Raw genomic sequence first — 22,815 nt, 5'->3', positions numbered from 1 at the left:
GACACATGTAAAACCCAGCGTAATTGCATGTTGGCTATGGGAGGGAGTGAGAGGCGGGGAAGGAAAGAACATGAATCATGGAATCATGGAAAAAATTTTGCTAATTAATCAATAAAATTAAATTTTAAAAAAGAACATTTATCCATGGTTACATGATTCACGATTTCCCATGCCCCTCTTCCTTCTCCCTATGTGGAGCTGACAAGCAGTTCCCCTGGGTCATAAATGCATCATTGCTCAAAACTCATTTTCATATTATTCATATATGTAGTATCAAAACCCCAATCATATCCATATTGAACTACATGATCAATCATGTGTTTTTCTTCTGCATTTCTGTTCCCATAGTTCTTTCTCTGGATGTGGATAGCATTCTTTCTCATAAGTTTCTCTGGATTGTCCTAGGTCATTGCATTGCTGATAATAGAAAAATATATTACATTTGATTGTTCCACAGTGTATCAGTCTCTATGTATAATGATCTCTTGTTTCTCCTCCTTTCACTCTGCATCAATTCCTACAGGTCTTTCCAGCTCTTCTGCGGGGGTTTTATACCCTATTACAGTGATGGTGAACCTATGGCACAGGTGCCAAAGATGGCACATAGAGTACTCTCTGTGGGCATGAGGCCACTGTAAGGATACTTTTAGATTTGTGACTTGAAATCTAAATAATTGGTTGCAAGGGAAAATTCCCAAATAATAAAAATACCCAAGTCAGCTGGGAATTATGGTGATTTTAATTAATATAGAGAGAAGGGATTAAGGAAAAGAGGGAGAGAAAGAATTAATTTAGATTGCTCTGGCTCAGGCTGAGACAGGCAGTAGTTAAAGGCCTTGGCCAAAGTGGCCTCCCTGAACCTAAGGGAAATGGAGTCAGTTTTATCATTCACCACGAGACTGTCTCCAAGGAAGCTGTCTGAGGGGGATTCCTCCAGGCTGAATTCCAGTTCTCCACTAAACTCAATCTCCTGATTGAGTTCAGAATCTAACTCAATTCAACTCTGAACTCAATTGTCTCCTGAATTTTTACCCCTTCCTTTTAAAGAAATTTTCTCTTATGTCACCTATCCTAAATTTTCAAATCTACCAATCACAGTAGACGCTTTTTTCCAGGACTGCCCATTCTTAGTTCTAATCTTCTTTGGTTCTCACTTTCTTTGGTTAGATTATATCTTCTGAGTACTTCACACACCTCTTTGTTAAGCTTGCCTTTTGTAAATTACTTGACCTTTTTAGGTACTAATTTAACTTTTACAGGTACCCAACACCGTTTTGTATTAGATAGACCTAGCTTAAGGTTCTAGTTTCACTATAAGGTATGAGTTAAGTACCTTCATTGTTCAAACAGGAGTTTACAACTTTATCTTCCCCTAAAGTATGTCTAAGTATGGGTGGAGTAATGTAAAGTTCCCAAGATGTTCCTGATTCTTTTTAGACCAAGTATCTCCATTGTTACAATAAGAAAATAGCTAAATAAAATCTTCTAAAGTATAGTCTGAGTAGTTTTTAAGATTCACATCACCCTCCCCAGCCCCGCCAGAGTTTGTTACTGTTGTAAAGATTAAAATTAATGTTCAATATTCCAAGTACTATTTTAATACTATTTATTAAAAATTTACTTAGATCAAAGGGAAAAGTAAAACTAGAGAAAAAAAGCCAGTCACACCTAGTTCCATGCTGCTACCACAAGCCTGCACTTCTGGCAGAAAGAGATAGAGACAGACAGACAGACAGACAAACATAGACAGAGAGAGAGACAGAGACACAGAGACAGAGACAGAGACAAATGTGCTCAAAACTGAAACTGAATACAAAAGTAACCCATGGTGCGTGACAGGAAAAGGGAAAAGGAGATTATGGGAAATGTAGTCTCTAGTTTCAAAATTCTAAATCAATACATCCCCCTGTGATCCCTTTGGGAGACCAATCTCCCCAATGGATCATGAAAACATAATTAATTTATTACATGAACTAGAGGTACATAAAAATATTACAGTTTAAAAAGTAAAATTATAATAATTTGGGAATAAAAGGAAAATAAAAGGGAAAAAGAACAAAATCAATTATAAGTACATTGACAAAAATCCAGTTAGGGGGCAGTCACCTTTGGCATAAGAGTGTACATTCAACTCCCCCAAAGTTCAAGTTCAATCTGGATCTTCTGGTGTAGTGTATGGTCTTTACAGGTATCTTCACAACACCTTCTAGATTCTGGGAGGTAGTATCTTGTCCTAAAATAGGCTCAAATTCAAGTCAAAGTTCACAACAGTAACATAGTCCCCCCTAAGGAAAATAATAATACATTCCCTCCTAAGGAGTATACAGGGATACATATAGGAATTACACAGGGTTACATGGTCGAGTCATAAGGCATATGAATCAAGAATCAAAACATCGAGAATCAAAGGAATTTAAAAGATAACCTCTGAATCAGAAAAAAAATATAGAGAGAAAACTTGAAAAAATCCTGGGAAGGAAAAAAGAAAAAAAAGAAAAATATCACAAATCACAACAGGTTCTTGTAGTGATCCAATTCTCATAAGCGTACAACAACAATCTGTCAGTAACCCAATTTAGCAGTCTCAACTACAGTAAGTATCATCATTAGAGAAAATAGAAAAAGAAACTAGATCTCGAGACAAATGAGAAATGGAATTCCCCGATTCTACCCTTTTCTTTGCTTTTTCAGGATAATGGAGCCAGAACAAATCGATGTTAAGTTCTTGATATAGAGTGTGGTACAAGGCAGTCCTGCATTTAACATATGCTAAACAGTCACAACCTCGAGTCTCACACATGATCAAGTTATTGTGCTTTTTGTGCATAATGTCATCAATCCCTGTAGGATTGGCTTGGTTTCTTTCTCCTTTTTATGCTCATTTGGCACTTCACAAGTCAAGTTTTGTGCTCCTTTGTGGTCCATTTGTCCTTGGATTAGACATAGTTATCTAGCAAAAGTCTCAATAGTTATATAACTACTGGCAGGTTGCCATAGTCCGAAGCTTTTTGGTTATGCTTTTTATGTTAGGTAAATGGACATCTTAGCTTATTCTATTGCAAAAAAGAAAAATAGTTTAAAAAAAACCTTTCAATACTAGTGACATGTTTCAAATGCAAAAAATGAGAAAAGAATAGAAAAAATCAAATACTCTATGACACATGTATGAAGAAAGCAAATATTAAAATTGTGTATATTTCTCAATTACAGAGGTAAAGTAAAGAGGCTAGTTTTCAAAAAATAAGATTCATTTCCTCTTTGACTTACTGTGATCTGCAGTGTGAGTGCAAATAAGGTAGACAAAACAATGTGAGTGCAAATGAGGTAGATAAAGCAAAAATACATTCAAGAAAATAAAAAAAAATAGAAAAGGCACAAAATGTTATAAAAGGCACAGCAGGCCAATATAGTTTACTAATATAGATTTTCTTTTTTGAGGTATTATATGTGTTGCCCTACAGGGCAATTTGTGCAAATACAAGGATCATCCAAATATAGTGCAATAAAATAGTTCAAGTCCAGAAATAAAGAAGTCTGATCACAATCAAGCATCAAATACAATCAGTGCAAGCAAGTATTCAGCATCAACAAAAGGTACTCATTTTACATAGCTACAAGGAATCCACAAGTCCCTTTCTCCAATTTTATGACTGTTTGTGTAGTTAGTAGGACCTGGAATCGTCCATCATAAGCAGATTCAGTCAACCTCATACATTTGAAATGCTTTATGTACACACTATCACCTGGGTTTAAATCATGAAATTAGAAATCTATAGTGCATGCTTGAACAGCAGCTCCAGAGTTGTGTAGTTCTCACAATTTTGTTTGTAATTGTCTGATATATGTAGAAATGGTTGTATCCCCTCCTAACAATGAGGTATATGCAGGGGTAAATGGTTGTGCCTGAATAGGTGGATGTCCAAATAACATCTCAAATGGTGAAATATGTAAACCACCTCTGGGTCTGTTTCTGAGATAAAATAGGTCCAGAGGTAGAATTTCAGGCCATTTTAAATGAGTCTTCGTGCACAATTTGCTGATCATGGTCTTAAATTCTTTATTCATTCATTCAACTTGGCTGGAGCTCTGGGGATGATATGGTGTATGAAATTTAAGAGTTATCCCAAAACATGAATAAATTTGAGATAAGACCAAATCAGTAAAATGTGTTCCTTTATCCAAATCAACACATGCTGGCAGTCCAAAACTAGGGATATTTTCTTTCAAAAGGACTTTAGTCACCAAAGCCACTGTGGCATGAGCTGTAGGAAGTGCTTCAGGTCACCTGGTCAGTTGATCATCAATGAACAGACAAAATTTATACTGTCCACCTTTCAGCATAGAGATAAATTTATGTCAATTTGTAGGTGTTCAAACAGTGTGTAAGTAAGAGGATGTCCACCAATGACTTTTCCTCAAAAGGCATGTTGATTAAAGGTCTGGCAGGTAGAACAAGTTGTACATATTTTTTGAGGCAATTATAGTTATTCCAGGTGCTATCCATACACTTTTAACAGAGTCTACAATGACTTGGGTGCCAAAATGGCCACATTTATGAATGGAGTGGCAAATCTGGTTATAGAAAGCTCTAGGGCAAAAGGGTTTGCCATTTGATGATACCCATATTCCATTATTCTCTTTTGCTTTGAATCTCTGCTTCCATTTTTTTACTTCCTTATCATTATAAGAAAGGGATAGATCCGAGGAGGCAGAGTCAAGATGGCTGCTTAACAAGCCACAAAAGTTCAGACCTTGGAAGACCCTTCCTTACCGATTACAGACTGAATGCTCCTAGGACACCGAATTCGAGCTGAGCAACAGGACAGAGGCGGGGAACCCTCCTTCTGGACTCAAATCAAAAGGTACTCCCCCCAAAAACTGGAACCCGAGAATATTTGGGTCTAAGGGGAAGGCAGAGGGAAGGTCCCAGGACCCCTCCCCCCAACCCAGAGGGCTGAGCCCCCAGCGGCAGCGGGAACCTCTGAGCAGGCAAAGGTGCTGGTTTGGAGGGTCTACCTTGTGAGCAGTGGAGCAAGAGGCACCGAGTGTCCAGCGTGGACAGCGGGGAGGAAGCCAGGGAAAGACCAGGGGCCATGGCTGGGTCCCTCCATCAGGCTCCATTGCTTCGGGGCACATCCAGACCAATCCAGTTGAACTAATCCCATCCAGACTCATCAGAGCTCAAGGAGGTGGGCAAAGGCACTGGGGAACCTTGCAGACAGTGGAGAAGCAGCTGGAGAGAAGTGGAGAGAGCCTGAGCAGCCCAGCCTTCCAGGAGTCTTCTGTCTCAGAGCACATACAACCCAACCCAGTTGAACTTAATCCGATCAAAAGACTCCATAGGACAGGGAAGCTAACATTCATCCCCTAGTGACTGTACCAAGAGATCTCACAAAGCTTCAAGAGGTGAGACTGACAGCCCCAAAACAAAAAAAAAAATGAGAGGAGCAAGCGCACAGACAAATACAGGGAACAAAGAAGGGGTAAACCCAAGCAAACAACAGAAAAAGAAGAAAGAAATTACAATAGACAGCTTCTGCACAGGTAATGAGCAAAGAGGGAACGAAACAGAGAGGGAGGGATCAGCAAAGGAAAAATCAGAAATCCCAGCAAATTGGATACAGGCTTTGGAAGAACTAAAAATTCAATTCAAAACACAATTAAGAGAGGCTGAAGACAATTGGGAAAATAACTTAAAAACTAAGATAAGTCATCTGGAAACAGAGGCACTTGGACTAAAACAAGAAAATGGTGTCTTGAAAGCCAAAATTAACCAGCTGGAAAATGAGGCAAAGGAGATGAAAGATGAGGCAAAGGAGATGAAAGATGAGGCAAAGCAGATGAAAGATGAGGTGAAGAAGATGAAAGATGACCTCCAAAGAAAATCAGACCAAAAGGAAAAGGACAACCAAAAAACTCAGGATGAAATCCAGTCTTTAAGAACCAGAATACAACAACTAGAATCAAGTGACCTCACAAGGCAGCAGGACACGATAAAACAAAACCAAAAGAATGAAACAATTGATGAAAATATGAAGCATCTCATTCACAAAACAGAGGATTTAGAAAATTGTTCAAGGAGAGACAATTTAAGAATCATTGGCCTACCAGAAGACCATGACAAAAGAAAAAGCCTGGACATTATTTTACAGGAAATTATTAAAGAAAACTGCCCCGATATCCTAGAACAAGAGGGAAAAGTGGAGATTGATAGAATCCACAGATTACCTCTGTGAGATTTAAAATGGTTGAGGTCTTAAACTGTAATGAATTAAAATGGTAGAAGATATAAATTGTGATAGATATAAGAGAGGGTGAGTAAATTTGACCACAGAAAATATGTTTCACTACAGTGTCTTGGTTTTTAAATCAAATATAAGGTGGTCACCAGGGAAATATTCCCAATTATTCAAATACCCAAGTCAACTGGGTTTTATAGAGATTTTAATTAATACAAAATGTGGAATTAAAGAAAAGAGAGAAAAAGGAAATAAGTATGAAGGGCCTTAAGCCAACATGGCCTAGACCTGAGTCTTAAGAGAGAGAGAGAGATCAGTCAGTCAGTCTTTTAACACTCACCACAAGGTCTGCCTAAGCAAGAATTCTAGTGACACCAGGCCAGCATCATCTCAGCTGCTTTCACCAGTTCCCTCCTCCATCTGAATGTTTAAGAATCAGTCCTTCCTCAATCTGAATGTTTCAGAATGATTTCCAGCTCTTCTCTGAGCTGTTATTTTTAAGGGCAAAATTTCCTATGTCACCTCCCCTAAGTTCTTCCATCTACCAATCACTGTAGATGTTTTCCAAAAGACAGCCCATTTTGAATTCACAGCTGAGTAGATTAATCTCTTTAGTAAATCAGAAAAAAATGCTGCTGTGTCGACTAATTTCATTAAGAGAAAACCTCTGAGTAAGTTTTCACCTTTTAGGTCTAAGTAGTTTACAAGTTGCCCCACCTTTATAGGCACTTAGCATCCCATTGTATCAATTCCAAAAATAGGCATGGCTCAAAGAACTCCTTTCCTTTATAAGTATGGTTTTCAAGTACTTTCATTGTTTAGCAAGGAGTTTTCTGCAATAAAGCATTCTTAAGTACGGGTGGAACAGAGGTCCTCCCATAGCAAGGAGTTTTCTCCCCTAAAGCAGTCCCAAGTAGGGATGGGGTAGAGATCCTCCCATAGCAAGGAGTTTTCACATTCAAGTAGAGTTCTCACTATCTGGTAGAGAATTATTTCAAGTAGGGAATTGGAGGATTCCTCAATGTGGAGTAAAATTTTTAACATTCATAAGTCTGTGAAATTTTAAGGTTTACACCTCCTGTACTTAATCCCCAACTGACAACACCCGGGAATGTTATAGCCAAATTCAAGAACTATCAGACCAAAGAAAAGATATTACAAGCTGCCAAGAAGAAGTCATTCAGATCCCAAGGAACCACAGTGAGGATAACTCAGGATCTGGCTGCATCCACACTGAAAAAAAGAAAGGCATGGAATATGATATTCCAGAAAGCAAGGGAACTAGGTTTACAACCAAGAATCAACTACCCAGCAAAACTGACTATACTCTTACAGAGGATAGTATGGTCATTCAACAAAATAGAAGAATTTCAAGAATTCATGAAGAAAAGACCAGACTTGAACAGAAAATTTGATGCCCAAGCACAGAACTCAAGAGAATCATCAAAAGGTAATTAAAAAAGAGGTGAAAAAAGAAAAACAAATCAAAACGAAAAAAATTTTTAAGAGACTCAATAAATTAAAATCATATGTATCCCTATAAGAAAAGAGATCATTGGTAACTCTAAAAACTGTTGTTATTACCTGGGCAGCAAAAAAGAAGTACACTTAGAAGGAACAGTGGCAAACTGTATAGTATGAAAGAACATGACATAAATAGGCATATAGATATATGCATGCAAAAATACATACACATGACCATGCATATATATATAACTAGAGCTTAAAAATAGGTTAATATTAAAAGAAATGGGAAAAGAAACAAATGGGGGTAAATTTATATGTCATAAAGAAGCTCATGGTGGGAGGGGTGAGAACATCAATATACTGGAAGGATAAAGAGGTCGGAGACAGGAAGCACTCAACTTTTACGTGTTTTGAAATTGACTCAAAGAGGGAAAAGAAAGGGATAGATCCAAATTATCAGTAATTATTAGTGACATGATTAATTCAGGGCCTTCCAAAGTTGCTAGTTTGGCTGCCATATCTGCTTTGTTATTTCCCCTGGAGACAGGGTCAGTGCCATCTGTGTGTGCAGAGCAGTGAACAACAGCTATAGCTACAGGGAGCTAGATGGCAGAAACAAGTTCTGTAATAAAGTTTGCATTGGCAACACATTTTCCAGCTGATGTTAAGAATCCCCTCTGAAGCCATAGCATGCCAATAGTGTGACATATACCAAAGGCATAGTGGGAATCTGTGTAAATTGTGACTTTTATCTTTTGCAATGATACAGGTATGTCTCAAATCTGTGAGTTCTATACCCTGTGCACTTACATTTGAGGGCAAGGAAGCTGCCCACCAAGTATCAAATTCAGTAACTACCACAGTTCCTGTAAAGCTCACGCCATACCTCATAAATCTGTAAAAAATATTGAATCCAACTTATCCAAAGGGGTGTCCAGTAAATACTTATGAGGTTTACCAACAGTGGAAACTAAAGATGTACAACCTTGAAAAGGTTCTCTGGATATTGGTAAATCAGGGAGAAAGGTTGCAGGATTCAGAACTCCACAGCATTTTATTGTGACATGTTCATTATTCAGTAAGGTTATCTCATACCTAGTAATACTTTGATCAGTAAATGCCTGTGTCCTATGTCTTAATAACAATGCTTCAATCTCGTGTAGGCACATTATGGTCAGAGGGCATCCCAATACCAGACCGGTAGATTTGGTTACTAATAAAGCTGTGGCAGCTACTCTTCTAAGGCATGGTGGTGCTATTGGGTCAAGCTAGACTGAATAATAAGCTACTGGGCATTGAGCAGGTCCCAAAAATTGAGTTAAAACACCTGAAGCTACCCCTTTCTGTTCATGGATATATAAGGTAAATGGTTTATCATAATTTAGGATACCTAGAGCAGGGGCAGACAGGATAGCTTGTTTGAAATTTGAAAGAGCTGTTAGGTGTTCTGCTTCCAATTTAAGTGGTTCAGGGACCGAGAATTTTTGTGAGTCCTACATGTGACTAAGTGATTTCCCCATAGCAAAGGATCCACTGCCAAAAAAATTATGTTTCTCCAAGAATTTCCCCCAATTGCTTTTCAGTGGTAGGAACCTTAACTTTTGGATATTTTCAATACACTTGGGAGAAATTAAATGGAACCTGGCAGTTAGAATGAAGCCTAAATATTGTACCTTGGGGAGACACCAATGAACTTTGTCTTTGGAGACCTTGTGGCCTCTCTTATGCAGCTCTAAGAGAAGGTTCTTGCTATCTTCTTGGCATGCTTCATCATTTGCAGAGGCCAAGAGTAAATCATCCATATACTGAATTAAAAGGCTGTATTTAAATTTTATGGCATCTGTATCAGCAGATAATAATTGTGTGAACAGGGTGGGGCTGTCCATGAACCCTTAGGGCAAACACGTTCAGGTCCATTGGGAGCTATTCCAGATGAAAGCAAAGATATGCCTGGAGTTCTCATGTATGGGTATAGAAAAGAAAGCTGAGCACACGTCTACTACGGTAAAGTATGTCACTGTACTAGGAATAGAAGAAATAATAGTATTTATGTTAGAAACTATAGGGTGTCTCTATAACGTGATTGTTCACAGCTCTCAGATCCTGGACAAATCAATAGAGATGCTTGCCATTGGGTCCCAGTTTGGGCTTCTTAAGAGGCAGGATGGGCATATTGTATTCAGATTTGCAGGGAATTGTGATGCCTTAGTCAATCAGGGAATTTATTACTGGTGTAATGCCATCAATTGCCTCCTTCAAAAGAGGGTACTAAGGAATGGAAGTAGGTTGGCTAGACTTTGTTTGAATTTGGACAGGGACAGCTAATTTAAGAAAGCCAACATCAGAAGAAGGTGTGGCCCAGAAAGACTCAGGTATATCATTTGGGATCTCAAAAATAGGAGTCTCCTTTGTTTCATGAGCATCTGAAAGAAGTACAGGGAGAAAAGTTAAAGATTCCTCAGGCAGTTCTAGCTTGGGAACTTTTAGGGGTGTCCCTGATACCCCCACAACATGTATTGTGCCAATGGACCTGTAATATTAACCAGGTGCCCTCTTTAATATAGACTGGGAAGCTCCAGTGTCCAAAAGACAATCATAATATGTGTTACCAACCTTTAATGTTACATGGGGCTCGTCAGTATGGGGAGGGGCAGTAGATAGGGATAATGGGCAGTAAGATATCTGGATTTGGAAAATCAAAGGTTGTATCCTCTAATTCCTGTGCCCCAATCCCAACTCCCCACACTGTACACCTTCATAATCTTTGGATAGTACCTTGGGCTTCCCTCTGAGGGGCAGTAGCACCCTGTGTGGTTTGCAGACAAGCTCCACTCAAAATATGCTACTGTGGGGGGTCATTTAGTATGAGTTGTCATGTGCCTAATTTATGTCCCTAGAATAGTTATCAGTTATAAAGTTATGGTATCTGAAATTATCATTGTAATTATTATTTTTAAAATCGTTCCTTTGATATTTTTTCCAGTGGATATTGTTTCTTAGTGCCTGGAACAAAGTCCTACATTCCTTAATTATGTGGTCCTTCCTCTGACAGAATTGGCAGGTAGGGGGCTATTATTTAGATTATTGGAGAGGGGCTAGTGCTATTAGTTGAGCATCATGCCCTTGTCTTTTTTATCAAGTCTATCCTTTAAAGATTTGTTTTCTTTTTTTAACGTTTCTATGACATTATTAGCCTCTTCCTATTTTTCTTTTTGGCCTTTAAATACATAAGCAGCAGTATTCCTCAGCTCTTCAAGGTCCATCTGAAGCCACCATGGGCAATGAATCTTAAAATAATCACAGACCACTCTACAAGAGTTCTTGGCAAAATGTCTCTTTATTTGCTTAATATCTTCGTATTTAGAAATATCAAGGTCTAGGTACCAACCCCCCAAGCTCAATGATCTTATCCATGAATTGTGAGGGTGTCTTATCATTGGATTGTCTAAGGCTTTCAAATTTTGATCATGTTTCCATATCCTCGCATAGCTATTATAATGATCTCCCTACAACAATTTAATTGCAACGGGTCCTCAGGACTGTTATAATCCCATGGAGGATCCTGAGCTGGCCAGTGTGCTGCACCATATCCCCAGACCTTGTTAGCATAACAGTTCATCTTATTTTTCTCACCTTCCATTAGAAAAGCATTGAGCAAATTCTCAACATCCTTATAGTACAAGTCATATTGATAAAAAATATCAGCCATTTTCTTGGTTACCACAGAAGATTTGCATTCAAAATGAGGTACATTATATTTCAGTTCTCTAATTTCTCGAGAAGTGAAAAGTATAGGATGTCTTTGGGTTACCACATCCCCATTGCATCCTATTTTGGGGACTTCACTTGAGGGGAAAAGTCTTTCATAGCAATCATTCAATGGCTGTTGTCCCTCAGAAGTTGTCTGTGGGGATACCAAGGCAACTTGGGTGGGAACAGGTACTGAAGCAGGATGAGATTTCATCAGAACTAGGGCTGGTCATGGGGTAGGAGAAGGGACAGGAAAGGATGGGGGATTAGAAGGATAAGGGGAGGTAATATCATCCAGGAGTTCCAGAGCATGGGAGAGATGTTGCAAAGTTTGAGAGAAAAGGGTCTGCACCTGATTTATATGAGAGGGGTCTCTCATTTCAATTTCTGTAGAAATAGGATTGTCCTCTATTTGTGGTTCAGGAACAGGCTCACAAAATTCAGAGTTGTTTTGGATGAGATCAGTATTTTTCATTAGATCATGTAAGTGTTTGAAATTTTTTGATTGAATTTTCCTGTCAGCCTGCAATTCTGCTTTAATCTCTCATATAGTAGCATTTTTGTCTTAATATTGAAGATCAGAAAAATAAAATTTCCTAGGAGTACAAGGAGGAGGGAATTCAGAATCTTACATGTCTCTAATTGGGCAAAAAGCAGAAGACTATCATGCATGGTTGCATTTATGCTGCTTAACATTTTGATCAAAAAAGAAAAAATAATACACATTTTCATTGATTTGTTTTTTAGTTATTATTATAATGGGTGGGAGTAGATTAAGCAGAGGGTATTTTGATTATTTTATTTTATTTTTATGATTTTATTAGATTTTTATTCATAAAAAGGAAGGAAAATTATTTAATTATTTATTTGTTGCTGCCCTCTAGTGGCAGCAAGCAACCACTGTAACTAAGCAGGAAAAGGCAAAAAATGAAAAGAGGGGGAAAAGAAGAAAAGAGAGAAAAGCAGCAGAAGAAAAATCAATGCTCAATATTGACGTCTAGTGGCTAAGAGGAAGCACTACAACTAGGAGGGGTTAGGGACATGGTTAGGGATAGGTTTCAGGGTAACGAGTGTGGTTAGGGACTGCTAGAAACCAAAATAGAGAATATGACTACAAAACCAGGCAGAGGCTGAGAGAGACTGCCGTAAGGCAGGTTGGGGTAGAGGAAAGCAGGTTAGGAACCCCTTGCCATGGCAAACATCCTAGAGGATAGGAGACAACCTGCTGCTGAGCAGGGAAGGGGTTTCTCCCCAATGCTGGTCTGGGGATGAGTAAAGGAGTCTTTTCACTAACCAGCTGGCACTAAGGTAGTCTCCTGACAGGAGCAGGGATCAGCAGAAGTGGCAGGGGCTTGAAAATCACAGGGGAGTGGCAGGTTCCCAGTTTGGCTGCTAGGCTATAGATTGGGCTGCTGGCAGTAGAAGCCAAGCAAGGTGTGTCTAGGTTCCAGCAGCTTCTGGAACTGGTGGGCAAGGCAGCAGCAGCAGCAGCTCCCTGGGTTGGGAATGGAAGCTGACAGAGAATGTCGACTGGCAGTGTGCTGGGAAGGAGGAGGGAGGCTTACAGACTGGCTATTCAGCTGGGGTTGGGCTGCCAGCAGAAAGAGGCTTTGACTGTAAACCACAGCCTGGGTTTGAAATCTCCCAGCAGAGGCAGTCCTTAAAAAAATTCTCAGTAGTCAGCCAATTGTAAAGATTAAAATTAATATTCAATAGTCCAAATACTATTTGAATATTATTTATTAAAATTTTATTTAGAGCAAAAGGAAAAGTAAAATGAGAAAAAAGCGAGCCACACCTAGCTCCATGCTGCTACTGTCAGCCCATGCTTCAGGCAGAACAAGAGAGAAACATGCTCAAAACCAAAATTGAATACAAAATTAACCCTTGATGCATGACAGGAAGAGGGAAAAGAGGATTGTGGGAAACATAATCTCTAGGGTTCAAGATTCTAAATCAATACACTAGAAAGGCAGAGGAACTAGGGTGGAGTTTCTCCCTTCCCTCTCCACTGTTCCTGATGGCATTTTTTCACATCCCCACCCCTCTGCCCAGCAATCCAATGGGAGGCCATACAAGGGATAAGGTGATTGGCTCACAGTCAGCAGAGCTGAAAGGAAGTGGAGGGCTTGGACCACTCCCCTTCCCCTCTGTACACTTGCTGAGGATATTCCTCACTTCACCCACCCCTCTACCCAGTAGTCCAATGGGAGAGCTTTCTTCCCTCCTCTGTATGGGGTAATGGGGTGAGGAATGGCACTTAATCTTGGGAGTGGTGTGAGGGGGCAGTACTCCATCTCTAGAAGATTTGCCATCATTGCCCTGTTATATAGTCTGGTTTTGGTAAAAGTGACATATACTACTGAGAAATGGTATATTCCTTTTTATTCCCATTGAGTTTACTCCAGAGTTCTATCATATCAAAATTTTTAATAGTTCTATTTACTTTCTTAAATTCTTTCTTTTTTATTCTTATCTTGTTTGGATTTATCTACTTCTGAAAGATGAAAATTAAGGTTTAACTGTCTATTTTGTATAGTAACTCATATAACATTTTTTTAGCAATTGGGATGCTATGCCATTTGACTGAATATTTATGTTATCTCACTTTGTTCTAGATTTGATGAGAGTTAGGTTCAAGTATGGTCTGCCATTCCGACATCTTCTCTTTCACTGTATTAATTTTTATGTACCTCTTTGTGAGAGATAATTTACCCCCTTCTAGCTCTCCTTTTCTCTTCAGTTTGTTGTTATTTGTCCCTTGTGGTTTTTTCAATATCATACCATCCTACTCAATGTACTCCTTTTCTTCTTCCTACGTATATGCCTTTTCACTGCCTATAACTCTGTTTTTTTGGTCAGGAATGCCTCAAAGTCCTCTATTTCATTAAACATCATTTTTCCTCCTTGGAGGATTATGCTCAGTTTCAATTCTTGGTTCGAACCTGAGAGCCTCCACTTGTCCAAATATGTTGTTCTTTCCAGTCCTTTAATGTAGAAACCAGTGAATAATCTTGAGCGTAGCTCCACAATATCTGAATGGTTTCCTTCTGGGTGCTTCCAGTACTTTTTCCTTTACTTGGGAGTTCTTGTACTTAACTATAATAATACTGCGGTAGTTTATTTTGGGGTCTCATTTAGGAGGTGATTGATTCATTCTTTTAATTTCTATGTTCCTCTCTTTTTTTGTGGATATCAGGGCAATTTTTCCTGATGATTTTTTAATGTTGCTTCCAGGGCTTTGTTTTTTGTTGTTGTTCATGTCTTTCAGGTTTTCTGACAATTCTTAGATTTATCTTTCCTGGATTTATTTTCCAAGTCACTTGTTTTTTCCAATGAGGTATTTCAGACCTATTTTTTTTCATTTTTTTGATTTTATCTCACTTTCTGATGACTTGTTGATTCAATAGTTTCTATTTTTCCAATTCAAAATTTTGAGGAATTATTTTATTCCCTGAGCTTTTGTATTTCCTTTTCCATTTGACTAGTTCTATTCTTTAAAGAGTTGATTTCTTCAGTTTTTTTTTTTGCCTCCATTTTGATTTGGTGCATTCTATTCTTTAAGAACTTATTTACTGCATTTGGTGAAGGTGCAGGGGCTACCTTTCCATTTGGCCTTTTCTAAGTTTTTAGTGGGTTGCTTTCTTCAGTGTAATTTTGTACTTCCCTTCTCATTTGGACTATATAAACCTTTATGAAATTGTTTTCTTCACTGCATTTTTTCTAAGCTATTAATTCTTTCTGTCAAATTTCTGAACATTTGATTTTAAAGCTTCTTTTCAAGTTCTTTCAGGTGTTCCTTTGGGAGCTGATCTTTCACACTTTCTTTTGAGACTTCTTTTTTTTAGCATTGTTGCCCTCTTCAGAGTGCATATTTTGATCTTCCCTATAACTAAAGTAATTTTCTGAAGTCAGGTTTTTCTTTTTTTCTCATTTTTCTAGTTTTTTTTTTTCATTCTCTTATCCATCTGTTAAGGTTATACTCTTCTCCAAGGGTAGAGAGAACACTGTTCCAACCTTTCAAAGTTCTCTTCTCTAGTATTTAGGGTAGTTTTTGGATCAACTATGTTCCCTTTGAGGGAGTGGCCCTACTGGCTTACTGTGAGGAGGCTTGCAGTTATTTTGTCCATCTATATTCTTCTCCCTGTGCTTCCCATTACCCTGTTATCTAATGTGCTGGGCTTGTCCCCTGCCACTTCATTGCCCTAAGCCACATGGAAATGGTTGGGCCCCCATCACTTTCTGATGCTTTATTGCCCTGGGCTGAGAGGCTAAGGCTGAATGGGCCTGTATTATGGCTTCTTTGCCTCTTATCAATTAACAAGTTGGGCTGATCCATGTTCTGCCAGTTCATAATAATGCTGCACTCCCTGGGCTAACCTCCCTTCATACACCACTGAAATGTGTCCATCCTGCTTTCCTTTGTTTTCAGGAAATATTTTATTTTTTCTGTGTATAGAGGGTTCAGACAAACACAGTATCCTTTACCACCTTAGCTCCCACCATACTCTTATAATATTTAATTGGAATCAGGGATAATGTCTTCTCCATGAAAAAACTTATAAGCATCCCCTAACACTTCTAAATTCCAGTGTTTTCCTTCTAATTATTTCCCATTTATGTTGAGTATAGTTTGATATAAACATATATATTTTATTTCATCATTCATGACAAATGTTAAAAAATTATGAAGCTTTGAAATCTTTTAAATATAATACTCTATAACACTGAAGTTCTTCCAATATATATATATATATATAGTTTAAAAAACACAATAGATGTTTTTAGAAAAGTATGAATCACTCAATGCCATTAGAAAACAGCAACTTCCTCTATAATTTTAAACTATTGTTTTTCCCCTTTGAGCTATTCGATGGATGATAGATATAAAGTACAATACACATATACCTCCACATATATCATGTACATGTGAATATACTATAAAAGGTGATATATATGTGTGTCTATGTATAAAAAATAAAGATGTATCAGCTGGTAAGAACATGATTCAAATGAATATGATATAGTTCAAAGGACATAAAATTTGGAATCAGAAGACCTGGGTTTGTATCTTCTGCTTATTATTTGTATGTCCTTGGATGAATTGCTCCTCTGGGATTCAGTTTTCTCATCTTTATATTTAATTAGATGATCTATATGTCTTCATCCAATTTTAATGCCTATGTATCCATATCCTGAAATTTTAAAGATTCCAGTATGATCCCCATATGTGTGGAAATTGTCTCTTTTCTTCTATTTGTTCATAGAATTCATCTTTACCTCTCACACAAAGTCAATGCCACTCATGAAAAAGGGAATATGTAAAGATAAGGTAAGGTCCAATACCACAATACTAGAAAAACAATTTCATTTACAAGACTTATGAATGTGGAGGATAGACATCTTCATAATATATTATAAAATCAGAATATGTGAATATTTACTTTTTTTAGTTATTTTCCAGCCTGCATTTTCTTTCTTTAAAAATTCCCTCCTGTATCATTATATTAACATACCTTGTTACTCATCCATTTTGTAGGTTCTTCCTCTTGGAACTGTTTTTGTGCATAGGAAATGCCATTATACTTAGTTGAAGTCTGAACCATTGGGACATACTTTTCATTCTTACTGAAACTAGAAAATGGCAAGAACCTGAAAGAAAAAAATTAATCTTTTTATTAAATATATAAGGAATCACCAAGAGAACAGCATGGTATGGTGTAAAATTTACTGGGCTTGGAATTAAGGTCTGATTTTAAATACTGCCTCTTGTTACTCTCTCTCTAACCTAGGAAAGTCACTTAATCTCTATATGCTTCAAACAACTAATTAGAACACCTTCTTTGACCAGAGGCAAGTATTTTCACCCTTCTTGGTTTTATTCCTCATCTGTAAAAAGATGAAACTAGGCTAATTGGACTCTTCTAGCACACTGATCAGAAGTCATAGATAGGCTATGATCTTCATTGGTAAAAGAAGTATGCTCACTGACAATTCCAAGACTAATGAAATCACAGATAGTTCACTAAGAGGTTGAATGAGAAATTATATTAACTACTGAAAATTCTCAATGAGAGTAAAATGATTCTTGCTTTCAAAATGCCAGTCCAAAGCCAAATGCATAACAATCTAACAGAGATACTCTGCTTCAATTATTTAGATAAATCACCAAACATTTTAATGAACATGAAGGAATAATCACATATATTGTTCAGTGTGCACTACTGGATTTGCTTATTTATATTCAATATATATTTTAAATAAATAATAATCTTAATAAATATTACATAATAATATATAAATAATAACATCATAAAATTAAAATAATATTAATATATTTAATAATTAAACTCTAACTATATGGTGGTAAAGACAAAGAGCAATTTTTAATTCTTGCCAATAATAACAATAAATTTGATGGGTGACTAATCACTCCCTTTTATCTATTCCACTTTCTATCTTTTTTTAAGTTTTATTTATCCAGAGAATATCAGCATTAATTTGGTTTATTTGTTTTTTTAATAAGACATCAGTTTGTTGGTTCTTGGACAATTCACAAATTTGAGTAGCTGCAGTTAAGTTAATTCTTATAAAAGATTTTCTGTTATTCCACCAATGTCACTTTAGAAGGAGCTGGGGTTGCACAAGATTGAGGAATTTTTTAAAAATGTATTTCATGGATAGACACGGACAAAGAATTCATCACCTACTGGCCAATTCTTGGTGATGGGCTTCATTGAACATAGATAGCTAGGAGTGTTTTTTGAATAGAATATTTAGTCCATTGCTAAGATTGACTTCAAAGCCTTTCCATGGTACAAGTTAGCATAACTTATAGTCCTTGACATAGTCTTGAGAAATAAGCATCAATACCTACAATACTATAAGGCATTGAAATAATATTCTGTGGAAGATTATCTCTGATGCTAAAGTAAAAATATGCTTAGGCTAAGAATGAACTTATAGAGCTATACCTATTAGGCCTATTTAGCTCATTTAGTAGGTGATATTATTTAATATTTGGAGATAATATTTCATGAAAAAGATACTTATGTTCTGAAATCACATTGTCTTTTTTTCTAGATGATGCTTTAGATATTTTTGTTGTGAAAATGTGATAAAAATTCATCTGAAGGAAGACCCTATGTAGTTTATTATATAGTAAAAATTTTTCTCATGCAAGATTTAAAATGTGCCTTTTAAATGTTGGTATTTATAAGATAATTCTTTTTATTTTTAGATTATATATTTTAAATGTTAGGATTTTCTTCCCAATTTAAAAACTACTACAAAATTGATTAACCAACATAAGGATTTTTGTCAAGATAAAGTAAGGCATAGAGTTGTATTTGTTTCTATAATCTGAAATGGATTTAGACAACAGATTTACAAAAGCACAATGAATCCTTCAATTTTATTCTGCTACTCTCTAAAACTATTTTAAGATTCAATTCTCTTTATTGACTTTAAAATTCAATTCTCTACTCTCTAAAATCTATTTAAGAGCATCATATATTTGTAAATGACATTTTAGAAAATGTCAACTTGCTCAACACTACTTTAAAAAATTTAAATCCACACATAGAAAAAGCAGATACTCAAATTAAGCAAAGCTATGGAATCATAGAAGGTATGTTCTCATGGTTCAGCCGATTCATATATGTCAGATTATGGAACTTTAAATGCTAATTTGCATATGGGATAGACATCACACACATGCATACACAGATATGTATACATAATATGAATGTGACCCAAATGTCCCAGAGTATACAGATTCTATCACCTGGATGCTTCACAAAGAGTTTTTTTTTTTTTAAACCTTTCACTTTCATCTTAGAACTGATAATGTGTATTAGTTCCAATGCATTAGAGTGGTAAGGGCTTTGCAATGAGAATTAAGCAACTTGCCAAGGGATGGTTGAGACTGTGAAGATTGGATTTAGCTGAAGATACTTAGTTTAACAAAATCAGAAATGTCTTGGGAACTCTAAATTACTACATCCTACTTAGACTGTATTTTAAGGGGAAGATAAAGTTGTAATCTCCTGATTGAACAATGAAGGTACTTAGTTCTCACCTTATGGTCAAGGTAGAAATTTAAGCTGTCTATTTTTAGATCTTAATACAAAAAGGTGTTAAGTAACTATAAAGGTTAAATTAATCACAAAAAGGTCAAGTAACTCACAAAAGGTGAACTTAACAAAGAAGTATTAAGTAACTGTAAAGATATAATCAAATCAAAGAAGATGAGAACTAAAAGCATGGGCAATCCTGAAGAAAAGCCTTTGATATGATTGGTAGATGTGAAAATTTAGAGGAGGAGACACAAGGGTGAAAGGTCTATATATTTGGGATTTTTGCTCTCTCAGGCACCTTATTGGCAGTGGAGAGTTAGCTGAGATTAGCGTGCTGAGCCTTCTGGCATCTTAGCATAGTTACAAGCTATTTGTCCAGTTCGGTGGTGAGTTTCTGGCTGTTTCCTCCTTTATTTTTCCAACTTTATCCCCTTGAAGCCTCTAATCTTTTTCAGAGACCTAGAGGCAGGAATTTTAAACTCCCCCTGGAACAGGCCAGGCAGGAGGAATCCTATATCCTCTTTCCTCCTTCTCCATAAATTCCTTCCCTCTATATTAATTAAATTACCATAAATTTCCAGACTGACTAGGGTATTTTATTTGGGATTTTCCCCAGTGACCAATTAAATCTTGATTTTAAGTCACAACCCTAAAATTATCTTGACAAGACCATCCATATACAGTTTTTTTTATCACTTTTGAATTGAATTTTAGTAGTGCATTTTCCTTTCAGATGCAAAAGAAATTTTGATTTCCTGACTAAATGGCTGAGAAGATAAAGCCAGTAGTTTGGTGATTTTTCTTCCCTTTGAAGAAATTTGGTTTGACTTTGCCACAGCATTTATAATTGAACCACAATTCATACTTCTAAAACAAATATTCATCATTTAAAATTGTTAAAGCTGTTTTAAATACACTTTAAAGATATAAAGCTTTTTTTGAAGAATGGTGAAATTTTACCACCTTAAAGTATAATACATACATTCTTACTCCTTAAAAATATCCTTACAGGGTCATTATTTCCCATGTTTTTGCTATCCTATGGATATGTTTCTTCAACTCAATGTCCTTCCTAATGTGTGGTATTGAAGTAGACACAATATTCCAGACTTTATCTTACTAGGGGAAAGTATAATAGAAGTCTCATTTTTCTTCTTATAGAGTCTAGACATTATATGCTCTCATTAATATGACCTATGATTGAATTAATTTTCTTGGCTGTCACACTAATTTACTTACTCATAATAAGCACATAGTTTACTAAAACCCTTTGTTTCACCCCACCCCACCCCAACAAAGGCATTATCTATCAAATCTTCCCATACTTTACTTTTTTATGTTTTGTTCTTTGAATTCAAATGCAAGTCTTTAAATTTATTACTATGTCATTTTTAACCCATTAAATTTGACCCACTATTCCAGGCCCGAAATTATTTTTGGATCTTTGTAATTCTGTCATTCAAGAAAGAACCTCAGATTTAGAGTTGTCTGGGAACCCAGTAGTCATTATTTAAGTCCCCCCCCCCATCAGATATTAGCTACAAATCTCAGTTCAATGTTGTTTGCAACTGGATGTTGCAAATTCATTAGATTGTGAGCTTCTTGGAAGGCAGAGTCAAGAAGGGGGTGTAGAGGCAGCAAAAGTTCAGACCTCTGAAAACCCTTCCTCACTAATTAAAAACCAAATGCTCCTATGGGACTGAAAACCAAACCTAAGAACAGGACATAGCTAAGGAACTGTCCTGATGGACTCAACTTAAAAGGACCCCCCCCCCAAAAGCCTGAATTTGGCAATTCTCAGGTTTAAGGAGAATGAATAAGGAAGATCACAGGACCCCACCCCCACCCACAGTACTGAGCCTCCAGCAGTGGCTGGAATCTCTGTGCAAGCAAGGGTACTGGTCTGGAGGGAGTAACTTGGGGCCAAAGCTATGCCAGGCTCAGGGCTTTGAATACAGGTGACTGGGAGGCAGCTCAAGGAGAAGCAACAGAGGATGCAGCTTAGTTGAAGCAGCTGAGACACTCCATATCCCCCCCTTCCCAAGGTTTTGGCCTTAGGGCACATCCATCTAAGCTGGGCTTAATCTCATCAAGCCTTCTGAGGGCTGGGAAGCTCCAACTCCAACACCCCTCCCCCACAGACTGCTCTGAGTGACTTGCGAAGCTCCTAGGGTAAAGGCTTATAGAAAAGCCCAAATCCACAGATCCAGCACATAATGAGAGGAGCAAGAGTGCAGGCAACTACAAGGAGGTAAGAAGGGGCAAATATGAACAAACAACAGAAAAAGAAAAAAGAAATTACAATCCACAGCCTCTATCCAGGCAAAGAACAAATAAGCAAATGTAACAGAGTAGGATCAAGGAACATCAAACAAAACCACAAAAACTCCAGCGAATTGGGCACAAGATTTGGAAGAACTCAAAATACAATTCAAAACACAATTAAGAGAGGCTGAAAACAAATGGGAAGGGAACTTAAAAAGCAAGATAAGTCATCTGGAAACAGAGGCACTTTAACTAAAATGAGAAAATGGTGTCTTGAAAGCCAAAATTAATTAGCTTGTAAATGAGGCAAAGGAGATGAAAAATGAGGTGAAGAAGATGAAAGATGAGACAAAGAAGATGAAAGAAGACCTCCAAAGAAAATCATACCAGGACAAGGATGACCAAAAAGTCAGGGATGAAATTCAGACTTTAAAAACCAGAATACAACAATTAGAAGCAAGCAAGCTCACAAGGCCAGCAGGAAACTTTAAAACAAAACCAAAAGAATGAAAAACATGAGGAAAATCTGAAACACCTCATTCACAAAACAGAATATCTAGAAAATTTTTCCAGGAGAGACAACTTAAGAATCATTGGTCTACCAGAAGACCATGACAAAAGAAAAAGCCTGGACATCATCCTACAGGAAAATTTTCAAGAAAACCGCCTCAACATTCTAGAAAAAGAGGGAAAAGTAGAGATTGAAAGAATCCAAAGATCACCTCCTGTACTTAATTCCCAACTGACAACACTCATGTTATAGCCAAATTCAAGAACTTCCAGACCAATGAAAAATATTACAAGCTGCTAAGAGGAAGTCATTGAGATACCATGGAACTACAGAGAGGATAACACAGAATCTGGCTGCATCTACACTGAAGGTCTGAAAGGCATAGAATATGATATTCCAGAAAGCAAGGGAACTATGTCTACAACCAAGAATCAAATCCCCAGCAAAACTGACTATATTCTTACAGGGGAAAGAATTCCAAGCATTTGTAAAGAAAAGACCAGAC

At 37.1% G+C, this 22,815-nt stretch overlaps 1 protein-coding gene across 4 annotated transcripts in view; it reads right to left on the bottom strand.

The window, feature by feature from the left end:
* Window positions 1–22,815, bottom strand: part of SPATA17 (spermatogenesis associated 17) — a 446,142-nt gene that overhangs the window by 82,223 nt on the left and 341,104 nt on the right. For all 4 annotated transcript variants that reach the window (XM_007481412.3, XM_056815953.1, XM_056815952.1 and 1 more), the window contains exon 9: window positions 16,973–17,108. In XM_007481412.3, the coding sequence (XP_007481474.1) occupies window positions 16,973–17,108 (136 nt within the window). The remainder of the gene's footprint in view (window positions 1–16,972; window positions 17,109–22,815) is intronic.

The sequence above is a fragment of the Monodelphis domestica genome, chromosome 2 (assembly GCF_027887165.1).
Source record: "Monodelphis domestica isolate mMonDom1 chromosome 2, mMonDom1.pri, whole genome shotgun sequence".
In the NCBI taxonomy this organism is placed as follows: Eukaryota; Metazoa; Chordata; class Mammalia; order Didelphimorphia; family Didelphidae; genus Monodelphis; species Monodelphis domestica.
This window is presented reverse-complemented; position numbering and strand designations above follow the sequence as displayed.